Source organism: Haliotis rubra, unplaced genomic scaffold (genome assembly GCF_003918875.1).
Source record: "Haliotis rubra isolate DU_JTF1 unplaced genomic scaffold, ASM391887v1 Scf463, whole genome shotgun sequence".
NCBI lineage: Eukaryota > Metazoa > Mollusca > Gastropoda > Lepetellida > Haliotidae > Haliotis > Haliotis rubra.
The window spans coordinates 495363-516000 of NW_025767150.1; the positions used below are offsets into that span (position 1 = coordinate 495363).

Consider the following 20638-nt stretch of genomic DNA (forward strand, 5'->3'; position numbering starts at 1 on the left):
CATCAAATGAAGTGAGGATGATCCAAATTTGGTACAGATAGGACGGGAAATGTAAGGTACGGGTTAGCCATTTTCGACAACAAAATGGTCAGAACTTGTATAATTGTTAATATAGTTCTAGAAGTGTGATTGCAAGATAGCATTTGACGAACAATGAGTTGGCATAAATGGCAAAAATTCCAGACGATATATCCAGTAATTCGTTTAGCTAAAGAGAGTTGTAAAACAACTAGTACAAAGCACAGGTTATGTCCCTTTGATATTCTTCAAGGGAGAGAACTCTATTATTTGTGTCTTGCAACATGTGTGGAATATGTTGTGTGTTCCAAAAGGGGAACGAAACCACTTTAGTAAGATTTTAATAATTTTATAATTATTGTCAGTATGATAGAAGTGATTTATGGTTTTTTGGGCAAAGTTGCCAATTAATTATTAAGCGTCATCACAGCGGCTGACGCAACACTGAGTTAGGATCTTTTGCCACAGTACCCTGTAGTATAGGGCATAACACTGACTGAGATTGGTAACATGTGTTGCGGACAATATTAGTTAAAGTTCAAATTCTACAACCACCAGATAAAGGTTTAAGTGACAGGAATATTTATTGCCACTCTTGTCAAGCTGTCCTTTCAGGCTTTCTCCGTGGAGCGTAGCCAGAATGCTGCTGTCATCATCCCATGCTCTCTCATTCTCAAATAGTACCCTCGCGTCATGGCTTTCCATGGTATTAAGAAATTTACGACTATGAATATGATCGCTCAGTCAGTGTGGCCATTTTTGTTGTGTGGCCATTTTGACCTGTTACCTAGAATTACTGTAAATGCATGGTATAACATGTAATACAGCCTTGGAGCAAAGTTAAAGAACACCTTTGAGTGGAGTGAGTGAGTTTGGTTTTATGCCGTTCTTAGCAACATTCCAGCAATGTCACCAGAAATGGGCCCTTTGAGTGGAAGTAAAAAACTGGCAGTAGTTATGCTTGGAGATATTCTGAATGTTCTTGTGCTTGGAGAATGTTTGTTGTGAGAAGAGTATGTAAATCAGGCAATCAGCTGAGGTTATCCTTTTGTGAAAAAACAACATTGTGTGTTATACCAACCTCGTGGAACTACAGATTCTAGAGACTCGGCCTCACAGTGACTTATCAGCTGGTGACCACAGCAACATGAAGAAAGGCCTTATAGTATAGCAGCATTGCCAGCTGGAGTTCAAATGTTTGACGCTAAAACCCAGCACCAGCTCAGTCAAAAGAAATGATCTGTGTGTTTTGCATTTACAGTCCGTTTGAGACAAAATGATACCAATGAATTGCAATCTAACACAGAAAAAAATAGACATAAAAGAATCAAACCAACACAGAATGCAATGAAAACAACAGACCAACTCTAGAAAAAACTGCATAATTTTGTCACAAAAATTAAAAACTTGTTTAAGAATCTGCCATAATTTATTAGTGCATTTTTCCAGTTTGTTACAAGGCAACTAAAGGAACAGCACGAAAAGTGAGATGCATGTGCGTTAACGCAAAAGTGGATGAGGGTTTGTGTCCAAATCTTGTGGTGAAATAGAGACTGGAACAACTACAATGTGATTTTGAATTTATGAATATGTGCTTTTGATACATCTTTGTTTTCGTTAGAATTAAACTGGACAGATGGCATTCTCTTAGGGATGTTTTTATTGAATAAAGCTGGACAAGACTTATTTTAAAAGACAGAGGAAAAGACTAGAATGGCAACACGATTTCAGATCAAATCCCTTCAGAGTGGGAATCTGAATCAAAATCTGACTCGGTACCACTGCTGTCTGAGTCCACTCTTAACTATAACTGGCCTTATGGTAGCATGGTCTAAACCACTTGTGTCCAGTACTGGTTCTCTACCTCACTCTCCACCTTCTCTATGCACTTTTGCCAAGTCTCTTGTGAAATATATAGCATGGACTGAATCACTAACTGTTGCACGTCACTTAGTTTGAAGGTTGTGGTTTGCCTACCAACATCTGACTTCAAAATACCCCAGATAAGCTCAATGGGATTCAGATCACAGTTGTATGGTGGCAATCGCAAAACGTCATGACCTTCAGCTCTAAGGAACTGGTCAAATTTATATACAGGAGCAGTTTTGTTAGATTTGATTATTTCTGCAAAATATGCAAAGAAACAAATTCATTTTGGGCATAAAATCCTCTGATAACGTTCTTAACAATTTGTCTGTGAAATAAATCAAGTTTCTTAACTCTCAAAGATTTTGACACGCCCCTGATGTAAGCCGTCGCTTGTAGAATCACCATTTCGGGTTCTCAACACATTTTTGAGCTGGCGAGATGACACCCCAACTGCACAGGCAGTGCGCTGTATGTACTTAGTTATTGCATACTTGGGTCTCCGCCTGTCATTTTCATCCTTGAAGAATTCATAGACTTTGTAAATTATAGACTTTACGTTGGGAGCAAATTCAGTTTCTCTCACTTTGTCAATCAGCAGTAATCACATGTCTCTGACGTCACTAATGCACGTGCATCTCGCTTTTCGCGCTGTTCCTTTAGTTGCCACTGCGCCCTTGTAACAAACTGGGAAAACATGCAAATAAATGATGACAGTTTCTTAAACAACTTTTTTTATTTTTGTGACAAAAATTATGCATATTTTTTCTTGAGTTGGTCTGTTGTCTTTGTTGCACTCCGCATTGGTTTGATTCTTTTATGTCTATTTGTTTTTGTGTTAGATTGCAATTCATCGGTATCATTTTGTGTCAAATGGAATGTAAGCCTTAATTATTGAGCATAGCCACAATAGAGCATAGGCTGGACCAGTGTAACATCCAGACTTGTCCCATGTAAGGTTGTACTGTAAAGGCTGGATCAAGAGAACATCTTTGGTTAAGGGACTATGAGACAGATAGAATAATTATTACTTATTTCTTTTATCACAGAAATGCATCACAGAAAGTTCCTGTATACAGAATCGTGGCCCTGACTACAGAGGGAGCCATGTTGTCAGTGTTTCCAGTGACCGATCTCTTGTTTTTGGTGGCTTTGTTCTTCACCTGCGAGGAAGTGCTACGCCTCAACCAGTCACAGATGAAACGGGCAATACCCTTCTCTGGAATGGAGAGGTCTTTGGAGGAATGGAAGTCAGTAACCTTTGTTATTATATCATTTAATTACCCAGTTAGTGGCTGCCACTGAAATCTAAATGGAGATTGAAATACTGAGTGAGTGAGTGTAGTTTTATGCTGCTTTTAGCAATATTCCAGCAATATCATCACGGGGGACACCAGAAATGGTGCTTTAAATATTGTACCCATGTGCTGAATCGAACTCGGCCCTTCGGCATGATGAGCGAACGCTTTAACCGCTAGGCTACCCAAAGCCCGTTGAAATGCTGGTTCACTGTACATGTATATGGCTGCAGTGGCACCTGACTGTGAGCTTTTGTTGTGGTATGGTGTTTGTTGATTCATGTAGGTGTCCTACTTTTAACATTTTGAACATTTTCTCTGAAACAACGAAGTCCCAGTAGCTGTAACATTTCATAATGATTCCAGCTATTACGTATCACATATACAAAGTCCAGTTTTAAATATGTCAGTATGGGTCTCCTCACTCCTACGCTGCAACGTCACACTCATTGCAATAAAGAAGTTGACTATCCGTAGAACGTGGTTTTCTTTCAACATCTTTATTCTAAACAATGTTTTAAAAATGTATACTGTTTTATGTTTTTGCAACAATTGTTCTTGGAATTCATTATTCATATTTATACCAAAATATGGTAGAACTTGAACAAAATTGTAAGTTCATCAGGCGAGCCACAGACTCTTGTGGTTCTGTTTTCCTAGACTAAAATTGAAAACCATCAAGCCAAAGCTATTTTAGTTTCATGAAAACTGCTCATGAAAAATAGCTGTAAGATAAAGATTATATGAGGTGAGTTCTGATTGGTTGATCCATCCCATTGGTTTGGATAGCTTCAGAGCAGTGTTTGTATTTATAGTCTTTACATACACACCTCCAAGAAGCATGACTTATTGACAGTTAAAACCTCTTATCTGTTATCACTGATCATGTCCCATAAATATCCAATGGAGTTATAATAATGTCAGTCTGTGAACTGTAACTTTAATAAGGATCTGCAGAACTGGTTTCAATATTCTATGGTTCTTTTAACTAGCGTAATTGAAACTTGTATGTAGTGAAGGATAGCATAGCAGTTAAGGTTGAATACAATGCTGTAGTCTGACAATGCCACTGAAACTCCTTATTCTTGTTGCTGTGTGTGGTTGAGGCATGTTGACTCACTCACTCACTCTCTCGCCCAGATGGGGAAGGAGGAGAACGACACCCAGGCTTTGTTTGATCACCTGACCCAGACTGCTGATACCCAGGACATCCTGACCCTGATGGCTGGCCTCCAGGGACCCTGGTCCTTCATCTTCTGGCAGGTGAGCAGGAGTTGCAATATCTGGGGTTAATCTAGACCTCACTGAGTTGCAATATCTGGGGTTAATCTAGACCTCACTGAGTTGCAATATCTGGGGTTAATCTAGACCTCACTGAGTTGCAATATCTGGGGTTAATCTAGACCTCACTGAGTTGCAATATCTGGGGTTAATCTAGACCTCACTGAGTTGCAATATCTGGGGTTAATCTAGACCTCACTGAGTTCATCTGGGGTTAATTAGAAAATCACTGAGTTGCAAAATCTGGGGTTAATCTAGACCTCACTGAGTTGCAAAATCTGGGGTTAATCTAGACCTCACTGAGTTGCAATATCTGGGGTTAATCTAGACCTCACTGAGTTGCAAAATCTGGGGTTAATCTAGACCTCACTGAGTTGCAAAATCTGGGGTTAATCTAGACCTCACTGAGTTGCAATATCTGGGGTTAATCTAGACCTCACTGAGTTGCAAAATCTGGGGTTAATCTAGACCTCACTGAGTTGCAATATCTGGGGTTAATCTAGACCTGCTCATTTAGATCCAATATCAAGGGTTAATCTTGACCTGTTGGGGTTAATCTAGACCTCATTTGAGTTGCAATATCAAGGGTTAATCTTGACCTGTTCACCAAATTGCAATATTTGGGGTTAATCAAGACCTCAGTGAGTTGCAATATTTGGGGTTAATCTAGACCTGCTCATTTAGATCCAATATCATGGGTAAATCTTGACCTGTTCACCAAGTTGCAATAGTTGGGGTTAATCTAGACCTGCTCACTTAGTTCCAATATCATGGGTTAATCTTGACCTGTTCACCAAGTTGCAATAGTTGGGGTTAATCTAGAACTCACTGAGTTGCAATCTTTGGGGTTAATCTAGACCTGCTCATTTAGATCCAATATCAAGGGTTAATCTTGACCTGTTCACCAAATTGCAATATTTGGGGTTAATCTAGACCTGCTCAGTTAGATCCAATATCAAGGGTTAATCTTGACCTGTTCACCAAATTGCAATATTTGGGGTTAATCTAGACCTCATTGAGTTGCAATATTTGGGGTTAATCTAGACCTGCTCACCAAATTGCAATATTTGGGGTTAATCTAGACCTGCTCATTTAGATCCAATATCAAGGGTTAATCTTGACCTGTTCACCAAATTGCAATATTTGGGGTTAATCTAGACCTGCTCATTTAGATCCAATATCAAGGGTTAATCTTGACCTGTTCACCAAATTGCAATATTTGGGGTTAATCTAGACCTGCTCATTTAGATCCAATATCAAGGGTTAATCTTGACCTGTTCACCAAATTGCAATCTTTGGGGTTAATCTAGACCTGCTCATTTAGATCCAATATCAAGGGTTAACACGGTGACTGTCGCTGAACAATATTTCTTTTCGTCCCATGGCCAAACCAAAACTTCATATGCATTTTATTTCTCTATCAATATATAACGTTTTGAAATAGGAACAAACAGATTTTCTTCAACTTTGAAGGAATAAGAACGTCTCGTATTATCTCGTATCTGGCAAACGGTAATAGTGAGTTGGTTCCTTTTGCCAACCTACGACTCGTAGCTTGGCAAAGTGAAATCTTCTTTCTACAATGTTTGCCCACTACGAGTCGTATGAAGGCAGTGTAACAACATCGTTCAATACCCGTTGCCAGATTCGAATCATGTGATTATTACATCAGCATCAATTATACTTCTAAAGTTCATTTGAGAGTAACCTCCCTTTGTTATTTCCGAACATTGCACGTAAACATATGTCTGCTGATGAGGTAGCTGACAATTTGATGGATAGTGATGCTGAAAGTGACAGTATTGAAGTGGAACTTAGTTCTGAAGACTCTTTGGCACATGTCAGATGATTCAAGTAGTGATGATTCTGTCATAGAGGATGATGAAGATGTCCCTCATGCTGAATTACGACAGACACCACGTGGTCGTCATGAATTTCGTGGGAACGGACCAGGATACCACGAGGTCATGGAAATACAGGAAGAGGTTGTGGTTCTGTTAGACGAGTGCGTGGTCTTGGTCTACATCAGAGGGGTCCTCACATTGCCGGCCGAGCCGTCCCCAGGAGAAGGGTTGCCCAAAATCGAGCACAAATTGGAGGAAGAAATAACCAGGTACCGATTCATTTGTGGTCTGATGTTGCTCAAGACCCTCCAGAATCCCCTTCAATGAAGTCTCCAGTCTAAAAGCTCAAGTGCATGGCGATACTCCTGGTGCTTATTTTGATCTCTTCTTGACTCAGGAATTGATCGGGCTCATGGTCTCAGAAGCCAACAGACAGGCCAACTCAGAAATAACAAAGTAAGACCACTGTGAAAGGAGTCGCGACTCAAGGACTGGAAGGATACTGATGCCACAGAAATGAAACAGTTCATTACCTTGATGCTTCATATGGGTCACTACAGCCTGCCTACCATAGAGCACTATTGGAGTACCAATGTTATGTACAGATCGCCATTCTTCTCTGGTATCATGAGTCGAAATTGATTCCAATTTCTTCTGCATTTCTGGCACTTTGCTGACAATCACACACCTAACAATGATCGCCTGTACAAAGTACGCTCTGTTGTCGATCATTTCAATGATGTAATGCACAACATCTATTACCCTGGAAAGGACCTCTCCATCGATGAGTCCATGGTACTATGGCGAGCCAGACTGCTATTCCACCAGTATATCAAGGAAAAAACTTCATAAGTATGGCATCCAACTTTACTAACTTAACAACTCTTAAGGTCTTTTGTTGAAAGTCCAAATATACAGTGGAGTTGGTCTGACTGTTGATCTTGGCCTGAGTAAGGTCTGCTGCTATTGTTCTTAATCTGATGGAGGGCTGTCTTGACAAGGGACATGTCCTTGTATGCAGACAACTACTACAATTCTGTCAGTCTTGTGAAACAGATGACTGATAGGTCAACCTACATTTGTGGGACGCTTCGCTCGACAAAGGAAATCCCAAGGATGTTGTCAAGCACAAACTGATGAAGGGGGAACATGTATGGAAATGGTCTGAATCTGTGGTTGTCTGTAAATGGAAGGACAAACGTGACATCCTCACGATTAGCAACATGCACCACATCGAGATGGTTGATGTCACAAATAGGAATAAGAAAGTGTCAAGGAAACCTAACACAGTTTGGGACTACAACCATGGCATGTCTGGAATAGACAGGTCAGATCAAATGCTGTCCTATTATTCAGCTCTATGGAAGACGATCCGATGGTACAAGAAGATCACCCTTCACGTCCTAGAGATGTCACTTTTGAATGCTTATATCATGTGCAATGCAAACCGCATGGAGCCAATGAAGTTCCTGCGATTCCGAGAACTAGTGACGATTGGTCTTCTTGGTGAAGCCTTTGAACTGGTTCATGGCAGCACTCCAAGAGTTGGTGAGGTTCAGGAATTCCATCACCATGCCACCCACGGAGAATAAGCAGAGACCAACCAAACCTTGTCGCGTATGCACAAAGGCCGGTCTGAGACTTGAGACACGCTACATTTGTGAAGTCCATCCAGAGAAACCAGCCCTGTGTGTGGATAATTACTTCAAGAAATACCATGTCCCAGAGTAAACTCCTGAAAATGATTCCCGTCTATCAGGGTGATGTCTGTATAATTGGTTATTAAACAGTTCCTTAACCAGAGTATTGACTTTGTGTAGTTCTTTGTTACCGCCAGGAGACGATTGCTGCTTGTTGCGATATTGCCAACATGTGAAATTTGTGTTAAAATACCACTTATGTAGCTACGAGATAACTCGTAGTGGCAAATTCTGTTACATTTGATAATACGAGTATACTCGTAGAAGGCAGTCAACGTGTTAATCTTGACCTGTTCACCAAATTGCAATATTTGGGGTTATTCTTGACCTCACTGAGTTAGAATCAGGTTAATCAGGATCTGTTGTCTGAGTTACAATATCAGGGGTTAACCACAACCTGTTCAATTGTTACAATACCAGGGGTTAATCTTGACCTGCTCAGTGTGTTACATTATCAGGGGTTAATCTAAACATGCTCACTGTTACAGTTTTGGGTTAATGTAAACCTGTTCAGTGTGTTACAATATCAGGTTAAAGTAGACCTGCTCACTGTTACCATATCAGGGGTTAAGCTAGACCTGCTCACTGTTACAATATCAGGGGTTAATCTACACTGCTCTCTGTTACAATATCAGGGGTTAATTTAGACCTGCTCACTGTTACAATATCAGTGTTATGTCTAGACCTGCTCTCTGTTACAATATCAGGTGTTAATCTATTCTGTTACAATAAGTTTACAGCCAATGCCAGTACAAATTTCCAAGCTGGATGTTTGTTTATACAGGTTTAATCAGCTCACTGTACAATAATATCTGACAATAGCATTTTAAGGTGTTAATCTTTGCTCACTGCATCCTCCCTGTTACAATATCAGGGTTAATCTAGACCTGCTCACTGTTACAATATCATGATGAAGTTAATCTACCTGCTCACTGTTACAATATCAGGGGTTAATACCTGCTCCCTGTTAAACATAGGGGTTAATCTAGAGTTGAGTTATGTCACCACAGGGGTTAATATGTCAGTATATCAGGGTTATGGACAGATATTCCTTTCGAAGTTTACAGCCAATGCCAGTACAAATTTCCAAGCTAGATGTTTGTTTATACTTTCGTAATATTGACAATAGCATTGTAAAACTTTTATGCATCCATGTAATTATTTTTCATGATGAAAGTCTGTAAACATAAGTTGTGAGTCACCACACCAATATGTCAGTAGGGACAGTATCCTGGGGCTGTAAGTGTTGACTAAAAAATGTTGTTGGGTATGAGAGATCTATACTGATGTTATATGCAGGCCTCCGAGAGCAAGCTGTGGTTTGGCCGTGATGTGTTTGGACGTCGGAGTCTGTTGTGGCATCTCCCTGACAATGACAATGATGCGTTTGTTTTGTCATCTGTACAGATTCACCCGCATGTGAGTGATAATTCTACTTCAAACATGACAATGTGTACACTGCTGACAATGCATTCAATTCTTATTGGTCATATTGATTATCTTTCACATGAAGTAAACTTCCTGCTATCCTAGGAAACCACAACAGGTCAGGTTGTCAGGTCGTTCAGGACTAGGTTCATCACTTGCTTACAGTCACTGGCGTGCTTGAACCAAACCTGATTATTTACACACTGCTGTCATACAGCAGAAATATTGCATTCTACATACATACATAATTCACTCACATTACTGATATTATTCATACATGATTGTTTTGATTGCTGGTGCGGTTGTTTTTTTGTACACAATATGTGTTCTATCCAGTATCAGATGCTCTTTCTTAGAAATATTTATGGAGATACAGCAAATATCACATGTGATTATGTTAATGACCCTTCCTGCTATGTTTTGCTGTGAGCTGTGCAGAGTTGTGGCCCCTAGGCATGCCAGAAACCTATGATTGTAGGTTCACATCCCAAATTCTTAGGTTGTCAGCTAGCTGGTTTTACCAAATGCCTTAGACTGCATCTCTTCTTTCCTCCATCCTCAAGATACCCATGAAGATCGGGGTTAGAACTAGTCTTCAGCAACCCTTGTTTGTTGTAAGAGGCGACCAATAGGATTGGGTGGTCATGCTTGCTGACTTGGTTGACACATCATGTCCCAATTGTGTAGATTGATGCTCATGCTGTTGATCACTAGAATTTCTGGTTCAGAGTGTTTACAGACTTCCACCATGTAGCTTGAATATTCCTGAGTGTGGTGTACAACTAAACTCGCTCACTTAAGTCTTTAATATAAGAGGTGACTAATGGGATCGGGTGGTCATGTTTGCTGACTTGCTTGACACATGACATCATATCCCACTTGCATACATCGATGCCACTGCTGTTGATCACTGTATTGTCTGGTCCAGAGTATTTACAGATCTCCTCCATATAGCTGGAATATTGCTGTGTGGGGTGTTTAACAACAAACAGTCAATCAATCAATCCATCCTCACCTGACAATCTATTATATAGTGTTGTATGCAGCACTATGCTCACCTAGTCATGTTTGTAAGTGTGTGATTTGACATGAGTTTATGTCTGTACAGCACTACCAGGAAATGCCATCTTTGGGTGTGTACTGCCTAGACCTGAGTGTACCCAAGACTTGTTCAGATGGAGATGATGCAACTCCCATCCCCTTGTTGACAGTGTTTCCATGGAAACAAGGAACGTGGCCTGGAACTATGGAGCCAGTCATTGCTGATAATTTCACAGAAAAACTGTATCCCACACCTACATATTTTGATGTAAAATTGGATTCTGAATTACATCTGCATTCATGGATGCCAACACTTAATATGGAGTTACCTCCCCTGGACACGAATTATCTCCCCTTGAGGAGAGTGCCAAACAGTGTTATCAGGACTACATGGGACATGTCCTTGACAACAGCGAGGTCATGAAAAAAGCTGTAGAACAGTTAATGGATGTGTTACTCAAGTCTGTTCAAAAACGAGTGTATAACCTGCCCCGACCTAGATGTATCACAGATTTATCAGATGGGAGTAAACAAGCCATTGAGCAGGGTGTCGAGAGGCTGAACCTGTGTGAGGTGAGAGATGGAGAGGCTGATGGACAAAGACTGGTTGAAGGTGGAAACACTTCAGGGGAAAGAGCCAAAGTGGCCATTTTGTTTTCAGGTGGAGTAGATTCCACAGTGCTAGCAGCTCTGGCTGACAGGTGAGGAATGTTGTCCAGGTACACAGCAGCTCTTAATATGTACAAGCCTGAACAATGTCTAATGGCATTACTGAAATTATTCTCATCCTATAAACCTGTTGGTATTGTTAATGTCTACACAATGTCAGTTTGAACTTCATTCAAACCACATCCTCAAAGTTTTGACAAAAACATCTCGTTAATTGGTTAATTTAGACTCTTTTACCTCTTAAATCTCTTAGTTACTTGAATTTTATGTTTCCATAATTCTGTTAAAATAGGAATACACTCTTTGTCTGATTCCAGGTGTTTGCCTCCTGATGAAAGTATCGACCTCATTAATGTAGCATTTGAGCAAGTACCCAAGCAGCCACCTGCCTCCAAGAAGGGCAAACAGAAGTGAGTTTGTCTTGTGTGCTCTACCCCAGATACATGTATTTGATTTCGGTTCTATTTCGAATGTGTGAATTTCATTATTTAAAAATGAAGCAAAACATTTCTGACTTTTCAAAAGAAAGCAGATATATTCAGTGTGTTCAGGTGAAGTTAGACAGGTGTCTTAAGTGTGTTCAGGTGAAGTTAGACAGGTGTCTTAAGTGTGTTCAGGTGAAGTTAGACAGGTGTCTTCAGTATGTTCAGGTGAAGTTAGACAGGTGTCTTCAGTGTGTTCAGGTGAAGTTAGACAGGTGTCTTCAGTGTGTTCAGGTGAAGTTAGACAGGTGTCTTCAGTGTGTTCAGGTGAAGTTAGACAGGTGTTCTTCAGTGTGTTCAGGTGAAGTTAGACAGGTGTCCTCAGTGTGTTCAGGTGAAGTTAGACAGGTGTCTTCAGTGTGTTCAGGTGAAGTTAGACAGGTGTCCTCAGTGTGTTCAGGTGAAGTTAGACAGGTGTCTTCAGTGTGTTCAGGTGAAGTTAGACAGGTGTCCTCAGTGTGTTCAGGTGAAGTTAGACAGGTGTCCTCAGTGTGTTCAGGTGAAGTTAGACAGGTGTCTTCAGTGTGTTCAGGTGAAGTTAGACAGGTGTCTTCTAAGGTGTAACGATTCACTGTCTTCAGTGATATTCAGGTGAATCGAAGGTGTTCTTCATGAATTCAATTAGTTATTCGTGGTCACCAGAACCGAATATTAACGAATATTTACGTTTTTTTATGGGAGCATGTTTTACTTTAACCCTTGTGTACTTTTTGAAAGTGAGATATGCAGTAATGGGATATGTACTAGCCTTGCAGTAGCCCAAGTCATGTTAGTTTGCCAAGGCCACACATGGTACTGTCAGTTACAACTATTACATACCAAATTTGAGTGTCATCAGATAACTGGTTATTGCTGTGACAAATCAAAACTGTCAACATGGGCATTCCATATTATACATCAATCACTTAACTACAATATTGTATTCGTGAATAAACATTCGTATTCGTTACCTAATATTCATTATACGTATCATATTCGCCACATAGTGTTTTCGTTGCAGCCCTAGTGTCTTCAGTGTATGTTTTTGTTTCAGAGGTGGACCAGTGCCTGATATACCTCTAGACAGGTTCAGTGTCCCTGATCGACAAACAGGATATGTTGCTCTCTCAGAACTGAACCCAAGCAGGAAGTGGAACTTTGTAGAGGTCAGCGAACTCCATGTTTGCAGATACTGCATGAAATGGTCAATTATGTTGTTGAAGTATGTAAACTGAGGTGAATTATACGCTTGTTAATTTGAATCTCTTATGCTCCAAAGAAGATCAGCTTATGAACAAGTTTACCATCAATTTATCATTACTGATGGCACATCAAGATATATCTCCTACTAAGAAGTCGTTTAACTGGAGAAAAATACATCTATAAGAAGAAAACACACACCCTGTTTTGTTCATTCTAATGTAGATACATGTGCTTCTTTGATGAGATATTGTAACTTTCAACTGTATATCTATCCTGCTGTGTCAACTAGAAAACAATCTGTGTGTACAGCCTCTCTGCTTATGTCTTGTTATTCATGTAGTATTGTCTGTTGGCCTACCATTATCGAGAATCAAAAAGTCTGTTAAGACTAGACTGGACTTGACATATTCGATTATTCTTGCAGGTGAATGTTACCCAGTCTGAGTTGCAGAAATTCCGGTAATCAAATTTGTAAGCTTATCTTGTCTTGTTACCCACTTTCTCTTGTTCTTTCAACTGATGGTGGGTAGCCTAGTGGTTAAAGTGTTCGCTCATCACACTGAAGACCGGGGTTTGATTCCCAACATGGGTACAGTGTGTGAAGCCCATTACTGTTGTCCCTGCCAATATTGCTAAGATTGCGTAAAACTAAACTCAATCAATCAACAGTCTGTGATCTGAAGTGGAAGACCTGGCACAAAGTTTCTAACCTCTCTGGACAGCACGCCCCAACACACCCATCTTCTTTCCATCACTATGACATCTTCTTTCTGTCACTGTGACATCTTCTTTCACTGAGTGAGTGAGTGAGTTGGAAAAATAAACTCACTCATCATAACCATGACATCATGGCAGTCCATCAGTATGATGTCATTATGATGTCATGATGACACGTCACAGTGGTGCTTTAGCTGAAATGTGGTGAATGTTATATGGTGGTAATATGGTTTTATATGTCAATGGGACGGCATTCCAGGAGTGCATTAGGTCATAATTATGTCTATTGGTAGAAGAAAGCTACACAAAGAATGATTATAAATAGAAATGTTATATATTGTTGGTTGACATTCCAGAAGTCAACATGTCCGCCACCTTCTGTACCCGTTGACCTCAGTGCTAGATGACAGTATCGGCTGTGCGGTGTGGTTCGCTGCCCGAGGGCAGGGCATTCTGGGAAATGGAGAATGTCAAGGTCAAGAATACAGATCTGATGCCAAGGTAATGATCATAGTGATATTCTCTTGACTGTATAATGATATTTCTCTGCTGAAATGTAGTAAGTTGTGACATAATCATCTAACCAACATTATGGATGGTATGGAAATGTCATGACTATGTCATATTAAATGCCGGCTTGGGTTTAGTATAAAAAAACATTGTATTAGTCCATGTCTTGAACAGTGTGTTGCAGGTTGTCCTGGGGTAACGCGTTGAGTGACCTGTATTGCAGATCATTCTGTGTCAAACATTGGGTCACATGTGTTGCAGGTCGTCCTACACTAAACATTGGGTCACATGTGTTGCAGGTCATCCTGCACTAAACATTGGGTCACATGTGTTGCAGGTCATTCTGTGTCAAACATTGGGTCACATGTGTTGCAGGTCATTCTATGTCAAACATTGGGTCACATGTGTTGCAGGTCATCCTGCACTAAACATTGGGTCACATGTGTTGCAGGTCATCCTGCACTAAACACTGGGTCACATGTGTTGCAGGTCATTCTGTGTCAAATATTGGGTCGCATGTGTTGCAGGTGATTCTGTGTGTTAAACATTGGGTCACATGTGTTGTAGGTCATTCTGCACTAAACATGGGGTCACATATGTTGCAGGTCATTCTGTGTCAAACATTGGGTCACATGTGTTGCAGATCATCCTGCACTAAACATGGGGTCACATGTGTTGCAGGTCATTCTGCACTAAACATTGGGTCACATGTGTTGCAGGTCATTCTGTGTCAAACATGGGGTCACATGTGTTGCAGATCATTCTGTGTCAAAACATGGGGTCACATGTGTTGCAGGTCATTCTGTGTCAAACATTGGGTCACATGTGTTGCAGGTCATTCTGTGTCAAACAGTGCGTCACATGTGTTGCAGGTCACAAACAGTGGGTCACATGTGTTGCATGTCATCCTGTGTCAAACATTGGGTCACGTGTGTTGCAGGTCGTCCTGCACTAAACAGTGGGTCACATGCATCTTGCAGGTCGTCCTGCACTAAACAGTGGGTCACATGCGTTTTGCAGGTCGTCCTACACTAAACATTGAGTAATGTGTCTTGCAGGTCATCCTGTGTGGTATGGGAGCTGATGAACAGTTGGTGGGCTACTCCAGACACAGAGTGCGCTTCAGGTTGGTTCCACAGTGCCTACAAAAAACACACATGCAGTCACAGACACACACAGACACACAGACACGGACACACTAACAGGCACCCCTAAAAACAACACGGTATGTTCTCTTATAAGACCTTCAAGAAGCAAGGGGTGTAAGATTTAAGTGCCGGATCTCCAATAAGTGCCGGGTGTGCCGCATGTTTACAATGGAGTTTTCATATAAAATACCAATGGAGAATCTATAATACTTCCGTAGAAACTTTAAGCGCTGGGTCTCCAATAAATGCCAGCCCTTATTAAGCGCTGTGTCTGAGAGTTTGCTGAATTAATAAGTGCCCAGGCACTTATTAGAGGAAATACAGTACACACAGAGAGACACGCACGTGTGCACGCGCACACACACGAGAGACATGCACAGACACACAGAGACAAAGACATATCAGTAAAACACTGGCGTTCCTTTTCCAACCTCTCCTTTCTTGTTTTAGGGATCACGGTTGGCATGGCATCATCAATGAGGTGGACATGGAAATGAAGAGAATCTCGGCTCGCAACCTGGGCAGGGATGACAGGTGAGCTGGCCATGACTTTGACAAGCTTCTGAACTGAGTGAATAATTTTGGCATCTGGCAAGCCTTGGCACATGACATACTAGAATTGTTCACATGTTTCATGAAGTTAGTTTTACATTGAAGCTTTTTTTATTATTTTGATCATTTTAATCTTTATATATTATTATTGACTCATCCAGAATCATTGGTGACCATGGGAGAGAATCTCGCTTTCCCTTTCTTGACGAAGATGTGGTGGCGTATATTGCTGGACTTCCGATGCATTTGAAGGTAAACACATCAAATAACAGATGCTTGTGATCCAAAATGTTGTCTAAGGTAAGCACATTAAATGACAAACACACACACACCCCAAGCTGATCTGTCCCCACCCCACATTGTTACTCCACCCACTCTCTGTCATGTTCTGCACCCCAGGCCGATCTGTCCCCACCCTACATTGTTACCCCACAGTGTTACCCACACCCTCTCACTGTCCTGTTCTGCACCCCAGGCTGATCTGTCCCCACCCCACATTGTTACTCCATCCATTCACTGTCATGTTCTGCACCCCAGGCCGATCTGTCCCCATCCCACTTTGTTACCCCACAGTATTAACCACACCCACTCACTGTCCTGTTCTGCACCCCAGGCTGATCTGTCCCCACCCCACATTGTTACTCCATCCATTCACTGTCATTTTCTGCACCCCAGACTGACCTGTCCCCACCCCACATTGTTACCCCACAGTGTTCCCCACATCCACTCACTGTCCTGTTCTGCACCCAATGGCCAACTGTCCCCACCCCACATTGTTACCCCATCCACTCACTGTCATGTTCTGCATACCAGGCCGATCTGTCCCCACCCTACAGTGTTACCCACACCCACTCACTGTCCTGTTCTGCACCCCAGGCCAATCTGTCCCCACCCCACATTGTTACTCCATCCATTCACTGTCATGTTCTGCACCCCAGGCCGATCTGTCCCCCATCCCACATTGTTACCCCACAGTGTTACCCACACCCACTCACTGTCCTGTTCTGCACCCCTGGCCGATCTGTCCCCACCCCACAGTGTTACCCACACCCACTCACTGTCCTGTTCTGCACCCCAGGCTAATCTGTCCCCACCCCACATTGTTACCCCACAGTGTTACCCACACCCTCTCACTGTCCTGTTCTGCACCCCAGGCTGATCTGTCCCCACCCACATTGTTACCCCACAGTGTTACCCACACCCACTCACTGTCCTGTTCTGCACCCCTGGCCGATCTGTCCCCACCCCACATTGTTACCCCACAGTGTTCCCCACATCCACTCACTGTCCTGTTCTGCACCCAATGGCCAACTGTACCCACCCCACATTGTTACCCCATCCACTCACTGTCATGTTCTGCATACCAGACCGATCTGTCCCCACCCTACAGTGTTACCCACACTCACTCACTGTCCTGTTCTGCACCCCAAGGCGATCTGATCTGTCCCCACTCACCCACATTGTTACTGTCCCCATCCATTCACTGTCATGTTCTGCACCCCAGGCCGATCTGTCCCCCACCCACATTGTTACCCCACAGTGTTACCCACACCCACTCACTGTCCTGTTCTGCACCCCAGGCCGATCTGTCCCCACCCCACAGTGTTACCCACACTCACTCACTGTCCTGTTCTGCACCCCCAGGCTAATCTGTCCCCACCCACATTGTTACCCCACAGTGTTACCCACACCCTCTCACTGTCCTGTTCTGCACCCCAGGCTGATCTGTCCCCACCCCACATTGTTACCCCACATTGTTACCCACACCCACTCACTGTCCTGTTCTGCACCCCTGGCCCGATCTGTCCCCACATCTGTCCCCACTCCCCACATTGTTACCCCACAGTGTTCCCCACATCCACTCACTGTCCTGTTCTGCACCCAATGGCCAGATCTGTCCCCACCCCACATTGTTACCCCATCCACTCACTGTCATGTTCTGCATGCCAGGCCCGATCTGTCCCCACACATTGTTACCCACAGTGTTACCCACACTCACTCACTGTCCTGTTCTCCACCCAAGGCCAATCTGTCCCCACCCCACATTGTTACTCCATCCATTCACTGTCATGTTCTGCACCCCAGGCCGATCTGTCCCCATCCCACATTGTTACCCCTCAGTGTTCCACATCCACTCACTGTCCTGTTCTGCACCCCTGGCCGATCTGTCCCCACCGCACATTGTTACCCCATCCACTCACTGTTCTGTTCTGCATCCCCAGGCTGATCTGTCCCTGCCCCGTGGTGTTGGGGAGAAGCTGCTTCTTCGACTGCTGGCTCTCAGACTTGGACTATGCTCCACAGCAGTACTACCAAAACGAGCCATCCAGTTCGGATCTAGGATCGCTAAATTGGAGAACAGCAAAGAGAAGGCCTCTGACGTTTGTGATAGACTGAAGAATACTCTTAAGGCTGATTGTGCCACAGGTTCAGGCTGCATCGGGGATATGGCTAAATCTCAGATGTTGACTGACAAACATTGAACATATTTTACTTCGTCAAACACAGTACAGTTATCCCCATTCTAATTCAACTCGTTTTTCGTTAAAGAAATTCATTATTTAAACCAGGTCAAAGTTCCTCTAGGTCAAAGGTTAATCATATCACTCCTTCAACTTACACCATCGTCAGAGAAAGTAGTTCCCTTTTCAAACTACACACGTTTATTATGTGCACACAGACTAAATTTGACAATGATGAATAGATCATAGTATTATAGATAAAATGGAAGGTATTATGATGAAACCGCCCTCTAGTTACAGAAATGAGCGGCTCGCTGATTCCTCAAGTACGGGCCATTATCAGTTCTGTTGTCAAATGACGTCATAGCAGGTGACGTCACGCTCCATAATGACGTCATAAACCTTGTTTCATGATCTAACAGTGTTGGGTCAACAGCCCGTTGCGAGTAAGTTGTTTGAACTTAAAATTAAATTTATGATACTGTTTTGTCTTTTTTAACACAAATTCCACCCATTTTAGCTGGATAGGGGAGTTAATTGACCAATGGCTTCTACAAATGACAATGTCCTGCGAAACAGCGTTACCCCAATAGTGCAGGGATACATTCAAAGGTTTCGGTGAATCGGTTTTCAAATTGCGACCGTACATGCTGATTATACGGTCGGAAATTTATAGCACTGACCAATCAGAGCTCGTGTTACATACTAAGTTGAATTAGAATTGTGTAACATATTTTTACTTGTCTGTTTTGTTATCAGTGTGATAAAGGTTATAAAAGATTCATCAATGATATTTCCCTTCTCATTTTAGTAAACATATGATGCAATGGTGTAAGTAAAAAATACAATAATACAATACACTCACCCAAGTTTGTGGTCTTACAATATGATACTGCTATGGAGAGCCTTCTGTTATTGAGTATGATGACAGTACAGAATAGGTCACCTGTCATGCTTGATTATAGGGTCTGGGCCATGAGAATCTCTCAGGTCAAGTCAGATGAGGATTGGGTGGTCACAGTGTGTACATGACCTTGCTCATTGCCTGACATCACACCTGACAGTATGGATCTTTGCTCATGCAATCATCCTCTGGTTTCACCTGGGTTACTGCTATGCAGACAGCATTCACTTATTCTGTGAGGAAACATTGCATTTTGAACATTGCAATGCATAGGTAGAACAGATGTAAACAGTAGACAATACAATGTGAAGGTGAATAAGCCTGTGGGGAAAAAATGATAAAGAAGCTGACATCAATAATGTTCCCTGGCAGGAATGAATGAATGAAGGAATTTCTTTATTTCCTCCAGAATCTACATCCGAAGATTTACAATATGCCTGATGTTACTCAGAGCAAATACATAAAATAATAATAAGTCATCTTCTATTGCACGTTTCCAAACACCAAGTGATTGCTCGCGGCGCTTAATCAGAATCTGATTCTTATTTCCCCGGATAACCCAAGCTGCCTGCTAGGCGCTAGAAGGTTATAGTCACATGACTTTATCCAACTGGGTACCCATTTTCTGCTGGGTGAACAGAGGCAATTTGAACAAACTCACTTGTCTAAGGTGAGACCACATGTATCACATGTGCTTCGTTGTGGGGCAGGACTGAAGTCCTAGAAACTCTCAGGAGTCAAGCTGCCAAACAAGGTCACCCATCCAAGGATTGTCCGAGCATGACATTGCTTAACTTCAACTGATTCGTGACCTGAGCTCTGTACACAGGACCACACACCACCACAGGACCACACACCACAACATGATGTTAATATGTACATGAATATACATACTGACATAAGCTGTATAAGTCAATAGTCGATATCACATATGTACACAAATGACTGCTGCATAGATGAAAAGAGAGGACCGTCTAATACATTTTTCAGATGAAGTACATGTTTACAGAATAATAGTGTTACATTTTTCCAAGTAGTCTGGCTTACAGTTCCAGATAGTGTTTGAGCCGAATGCCAAAATAGTGCAAGCATCTCATTTTCATCCAAAAGTTCAATTTGAATGTAACTGTCAACATTCAGTTTGTCAATGAGTGTGGAACAGAACTCAATTTGTTCATGATACTGTATATAATACAGTGTAAAAGTACATGTCTGTCATAATCAAAAGCATGTCTGCCACATTTTGAACATTCTTGAAATGTAATTGGTCTGGAAGCTATCTCAAGAGAGTACTGGATGCAGTAAGATGAAGATATGTTAGTGCTAATTCCATAGTATGTGCAGCTTAAGTTTTGCATGAGTTGACCTGTATCTGACCAGATCTTCTCTCAGTAATAATCTGAGATTCTGCTGATTTTCCTCATAAAAGGATATTGCGTCACATACCAGTCTTCTCCATTAGGTTTTGCAGAGGAATGTTCCAGTACTGATAAAGATCAAAATGACATTTTTATTAAGGTTGTATTTACAAGGAGA

General features: G+C 42.0%; 1 protein-coding gene across 1 annotated transcript; it reads left to right on the plus strand.

The window, feature by feature from the left end:
• Window positions 1-270: 270 nt before the first annotated feature.
• Window positions 271-18301, plus strand: LOC124290385 (asparagine synthetase domain-containing protein 1-like). The gene is given in 14 exon segments (XM_046727093.1): window positions 271-350; window positions 2934-3134; window positions 4323-4445; window positions 9307-9426; window positions 10544-10897; window positions 10900-11177; window positions 11463-11555; window positions 12661-12772; window positions 13234-13268; window positions 13883-14027; window positions 15095-15162; window positions 15635-15718; window positions 15898-15988; window positions 17959-18301. Coding segments are annotated over 14 exon segments (2013 nt in total). The 5' UTR covers window positions 271-302; the 3' UTR covers window positions 18220-18301.
• Window positions 18302-20638: the final 2337 nt, after the last annotated feature.